The 3,354-nt window shown below is 24.6% G+C and overlaps 1 protein-coding gene across 1 annotated transcript in view; it reads left to right on the forward strand.

Moving 5' to 3' along the window:
* Window positions 1–3,348, forward strand: part of Rbp (RIM-binding protein) — a gene marked incomplete in the record, with an annotated part of 213,970 nt that extends 210,622 nt beyond the window's left edge. Inside the window, 1 exon segment of the mRNA XM_067049278.1 lies at window positions 2,429–3,348. Within this exon segment, the coding sequence (XP_066905379.1) occupies window positions 2,429–2,692 (264 nt within the window).
* Window positions 3,349–3,354: the final 6 nt, after the last annotated feature.

Raw genomic sequence — 3,354 nt, forward strand, 5'->3', positions numbered from 1 at the left:
ACACACACACACACACACCGTTTTTATCATTGTAGTATTCCATTGTCAATAAAAATGACCAATTTAAGTAGTACAGGGTAGGTGGGAACAAAGCTAAGCATGGGGAAAAAATTTACACAGGTATAATTCATAGGTATGCAATGGTCAACATGCTAATCACTGCAGATCTGTGAATTAAAACAGTGAGTACTTTTTACTTATCCGTGACATTTTCTCCATCTCCTCTACCATTTGTTTTTTTGTTCTAAACTTTAGATTAAAAATTATATTATAATTTTATACTAGAAATGTATTTATTTTAATATAAGATAATAGAATGGTATGCCAATATTATTAACATTGTTCAATCTTCAACAATATGGAAAAATAGAAATAGTTTTTATTTATTTAGGTCCTAATGAAAAGCATCATTCACTGGAAGAATTTGGATATTGACCATATTCAAAGCATGAATGGCTATATATTGTTTAATGGTTTTAAAACGATATGGTATATATGTGAACTAATCAACTGATTTTCGGTGTGACCTTTGTCACCTAGTTTTATTGTTTCTTAGGTTTTTGAACATTGAAGTTTAATAAATGAAGACTAATAAGATTAAAAATATATAATGATATAGAAGTTAAACTTTTAAAAATTTCAAATAATATGCTGCTTTTAAGATGATAGGTATTAACATTATTGTTTTTGTTAAATTAATTCACAGTATATCAAATTAATTATAACTACAAATTATTTGTAGTCTTTTGAATTAAAATTCTCTTTTTATGAAGTGTTTCTAGAAAATTATAAATTGATAAGATATAGTATATTTTTCGGTAGTGACTCAAGTTGGTCATTGCTTGAATTTTAGATAATTGAAATATTTTTCATTTTTAAATAATATTAATTTGTATTTACTAGGTTACACTCACACAACCATTTATTTCCTGCCTGGAATCACATATACACAAAAAAATGTATATAGTCAAAATAAATGGTATATTTTCTTTTATCCCTATTATACAAAATATTATAATTTTTTATAGTATTTTGAACATCTTATAAATTGAGCTGTTGCAAAAATATGTTTATGAATAATTTATTAATAGTAAAAAGCTATATTTGAAAATAAATTCATCAATTGAACCACACACTTAATAAAAATAAGAATAGGTCTAAATTATCTGTTGTTGTCTGACTTTACCTTGAGTATAAAACCACCCAATATTCATGTATCCTTTATTTATAATATTAATTGTTGACACTTGTTGATTTGTTTTAATTATGAATTAGATGTGAATTATAATTATTCTGAAATTGTTTTAAATAATTGTGTTTGCTAAATTACTCATGTTACCTGTTCATTATAATTACTCTTAAAGCGAAACAGCCATAAACTGCATAATTTTTATTATTAGAAAAAGTTGCAAAGCAAATTATCATTATATTATTTCTGAAATGATACACTGTAGTTTAATCTGTAATTTATTTTAGATTAAAATCAATTATGAAGTATACAAAACACAGTTGAATGTACATAACTGAATACATAAAAGTAAATAAACTGTTAATCTATACTTAAGAAAAAAGGCTTATCTAATATCTGGGATCATAAATAAGGTCACAACCTAGTCAGCTTTATAAAATAATGCTTATTAATTTGAACCAATAGAATTACAGCTATCAACAGATAATCAATGAATTAATGTTAAGAATCGATGCATTCATGTAAGATTTCTTAATTTATCAAACCTTTTAATGTTTTTTTGAAACATAATCATTTTAAATTTGATTGATTAAGAAAAATAACACAATTTTGAGTTATTTTTTTTCTCATTTATGATTTTGTGATAAAGGATTGCTATTTTTAAGCTTTATCTTTATTTTTTCTAAAAGTAATCCCAAAGGCTTTTATTTTTTTTTTAATAAATGAGGCAGTTGCTATGTTTCCAACACCCAAATTTAAGGAATCATTGAACAATTGTAATTGTATTCTTTTAAAATTCATTGTAAGCACATGAATTTTTCAATGAATCTGTTTTATGATATTATCTACAAATAACTGATAAATCAATTATTAAACTAAATAATTTTAACAATGATATACCTTCATTTGAAACATACTAAAACCATAATTAAATTCAAATTTAGTTCAATATGAAATTTCATTTTTATTGGCACTTAAGGTATTGTAGGTGTTTTTATTTATTATTATTATTTTTCAATGGTTTTGTGAAGTTCTAAAAAAAAGTTATTAAATTGTAATAATGAATGATTTTTTGGGTTAAAAAAAGTTACAAATTAAAAAACATTATGCTAACAAGGAATTAAAAATAAAAATCAACAGAATATAAGTATAATGACAATTTATTTATTTTTTAAAATGTACCAATGAATATGTAAGTATGTACATGAACTAATATTTCTTTTTTTCTCTTATTATTAGGATGGTAGGGTGGAAAAAGAACCAGTTCATACTCCTTCACATCTCTCAACTGCACGAAAATATCAAGCACCTCCTAACCCCGTTGTCCAGCTTCCACCTTCTATAGAGACTAAACAACAACCTAATGCAGCTCCTGCAACAGAATCTTTAGCACCTAACTTAATGCAAAAGTTATCTGAAATGACTGCAGGTGATAATTCTGTGGACCACATTCTTTCAAAAGGAAAAGAACTCATATTTATGAAATTTGGATTAGGAAAATGAAGTAATTTTATTTTTTTTAATTAATCTTTTTTTAAATTTCTGACCATTATACAGTTTTTTCTCATAAGAATTAAATTTTAAGTATGTTTGTAAGTTGTGATAGTTATTCTCTTTGATCAACATTTCTTCAGGCAATTAACTAGCCACAAATAAATATTATGGGACTGAAACTTGACTGTATTTCTGTATTAATTTTTCCTCAATAAATAATACTTTTTTATATAAATGAAATTGGTAATGGGCCTGAAGTTTAGCTGTTCATAGAGATGAAAATACAAAGAATAAGGAAAAGAAGTTTTAGGAAATAAAAAAATTTAATTCATGTTTCATGAATATAACATTTCAAATGATCAGTTTTATTCTAAGTAAGAATACATTGTTATTTATTTTTACAATGTTTGGAAGACACTTAAAAACAAAACAAAAATTTATTGGGTATGAGATGTTAAGTTTTCATTTATGATTTAATAAGAATATGTAGAACGGAACAGTCCAAATAAAATTTATTATGTTTTGAAAATTTAGATAAATTTTAATATGTCAATTTTTTTATAGCTGGGTATCTTAAAGTTATTGAATAATAATTTTTATTTGTTACAACATACAAATACATGGGTGCATGCCCCACTCGCTCACACACACACACACACACACACACACAC

This window comes from Halyomorpha halys, unplaced genomic scaffold, assembly GCF_000696795.3.
Source record: "Halyomorpha halys isolate HHAL.00 unplaced genomic scaffold, Hhal_1.1 Scaffold879.1, whole genome shotgun sequence".
In the NCBI taxonomy this organism is placed as follows: Eukaryota; Metazoa; Arthropoda; class Insecta; order Hemiptera; family Pentatomidae; genus Halyomorpha; species Halyomorpha halys.